The sequence below is a fragment of the Myotis davidii genome, unplaced genomic scaffold, assembly GCF_000327345.1.
Source record: "Myotis davidii unplaced genomic scaffold, ASM32734v1 scaffold753, whole genome shotgun sequence".
NCBI lineage: Eukaryota > Metazoa > Chordata > Mammalia > Chiroptera > Vespertilionidae > Myotis > Myotis davidii.
Window position 1 is genome coordinate 3,720,995 of NW_006286231.1, and position 2,725 is coordinate 3,723,719.

The window sequence follows — 2,725 nt, forward strand, 5'->3', positions numbered from 1 at the left end:
AAAGGCATTGGCTATTGAAATTTTTATTAAAGAAATAACACCTCAGTTAAGCTTTGATTATAAGATGCTAAATTAATAGCAATTAGTTGATTAATTATTCAATCTAAGAAGTACAAGTACTTGGTGATAAATATTTGCATCTGAAAAGTCATAACCAATGGGAAAACTATTTTTATGTCAATTTAATGTACTAATTAGATGTTAGTAAGAAAATCAGTGTAATAGCAGCTGCATATGCAATTGAATTTGATGGAATTATAATTACAGAAAAAAGACTGATCAAAATTAAACAGAGTGAAACAGCGCTAAAACCAAAATAGCACAAACTGATTTATGTTTTTCTGAAAAATTCCAGGTGTTGTCAAAGTGGATTATGGAGATGTGTCAGTCAGAAAAACACTGAGAGAAAATCTGAAGTGTAAGCCCTTTTCTTGGTACCTTGAAAACATCTATCCGGACTCCCAGATTCCAAGACGTTATTACTCACTTGGTGAGGTATGAATTATTTATTTTGGTTGAGTTATAAATGTATTTTGAAAATAGAGCAATATCTAAGGAGCTCAGTCTTTTTTTATGTTATGAATGAAATGCTTTAAGGGTATTTAGATCTGTTTTAAACGACTTCTTATATATTACCAGGACCATAAAGATCTTTACCATTGGGATTTGTAAAAGTATGGGGATAGTTTAAGACTGAATAAATAATATTTTCTTGTTTCTTTATCAATGGCTCCAAAACTTTTTGATCCTATGGACCTTATATTCCTCTCTAAAAATTTTTAATTTAATTTTTATATTAAATTTATTGGGTTGACATTGGTTAATAGAGTACATAGGTTTCAAGTGTATCTTACACCCTTAAAATTTATGGTAAACTGCGAAGATCTTTTGTTGATGTGGGTTATAACAATATTTACTGTATTGAATCTAAAACTGATAACCTTAAGATCTATTCATGAATTCACTAAAAAAATTGTTATATGTTAATATATATATAAGTAACATATTTGAAAATAATATATATTTTCCAAAGTAAAAATCAAATGGTAAGAAGATTAGCATTATATATAGTTTTATATGTTGCATTAATGTCTGGCCTAATAGAAGGTATTCTTAATGTCTGTTTCGCTATTCAATCTACTGTAATATCACACCCCATGTAGTCTCCGGAAGACTCCTTGTACATTCTGAGAAGTGACAGTGAAAACTGCAAGTAATACCTTAGTATTATTATTAAAATCATATTGACTGCCCTAACTGGTTTGGCTCAGTAGATAAAACGTCAGCCTGTGGATTTGAGGGGTCAGGGTTCGATTCTAGCCAAGGGCATGTACCTTGGTTGCAGGCACATCCCCAGTGGGGTGTGTGCAGGAAGTAGCTGATTGATGTTTCTCTCTCATTGATGTTTCTAGCTCTCTATCCCTCTCCCTTCCTCTCTGTAAAAAAATCAATAAAATCTATAAGACAATAAATAAATAAAATTGTTTTGACTTTGTGGGCCAACTGAGAACTGTTCTTTTTCAAAATATATATTATCTTTGCAAATACACAATTGCCTTTATCATAACTATACAAACACATATTCATAATATATATTCAATTGTTCAAAGTAAGAATTATTTCTTTTTGAATTATATCTTCCTGATTGGTAATTTCCACCTAATGGGTATTAGATTTGGTAATAAAAACTAATTTAATATTGGTTGTAACTAAAGCATTCTAACAGTTATCATGTAATGCATTTGGAAAAGAATTATTAATTTTGTTCTTCAGTTGAAATTGGCATTTTTATAGGTCATATTAGGATATCTGAAAATTTATAGAATTTGAGCTAATACTTTTTTGATCATTTGCAAAAAAAAAAAATCTATGACTTTATCCACACTGTTATTTTAATAGACACACATAATTTACTTATGATTAACTAGAAAATAATTAAAGAAAAAATAAGACTCAAACTGAATGGGCATGTAAAGATCTCTCTATAGAATTTTTCAGTTTACAGATATTTAACCTTAATCTGAATAATGTAGTGCAAAGATTTATATCTCATAACACTGAATGTACCACTTTAGTCATTTATTAGTCCTGTGCCTCAGGGTTTTATTCACTTATTTTGTTTGTTTTATGGGAGGGGGTTGTTGTTGCCATTGTTTTTGAATCCCATATAATAAAAGCGTACTATGCCAAGTGTCCGACTGACCAGTTGACCTTCTGGTTTATTGGTCAACCAGTCACTATGGTGCACACTGACCACTAGGGGGTAGACACTCCGATCGGTAGGTTAGCTTGCTGCTGAGGTCTGGCCAATCAGGATTGGGCAAGAGGGCCAGAGACACTGTGGAGCCCTCCCTCGGTCCCTCCCCTACCGACTAGCCCTGATCAACCTCAATTGAGACTGAGTGAGATGGTCCCGATTTCCCTGATTGCCGGCCAGGCCAAGGGACCCCACCCATGCACAAATGTGTGCACCAGGCCTCTAGTATGTAATAAATCCCATGTTAGCATCAATGTCACAGCATTTATATTCGGTACATGACATATATGACAGTGCTTTTTAAACTCAAACAGTATTTGCATGCTTGTTATTATATTTTAGTTTACTGGTGATCCCCAATAAAATAGTTAATACTTTCATTTCTTTACTGAAAAGTTTGCTTGAACAATCATGAGCCTGCCTGTACCCTTAGAAAAAGTGAGTTTTTTTTAATTCTTGTGCTAGAGT

The 2,725-nt window shown here is 32.6% G+C and overlaps 1 protein-coding gene across 1 annotated transcript in view; it reads left to right on the forward strand.

The window, feature by feature from the left end:
• GALNT13 (polypeptide N-acetylgalactosaminyltransferase 13) overlaps positions 1-2,725 on the forward strand; it is a 500,019-nt gene that overhangs the window by 455,734 nt on the left and 41,560 nt on the right. Inside the window, exon 10 of the mRNA XM_015559821.1 lies at positions 356-495. Within this exon, the coding sequence (XP_015415307.1) occupies positions 356-495 (140 nt within the window). The remainder of the gene's footprint in view (positions 1-355; positions 496-2,725) is intronic.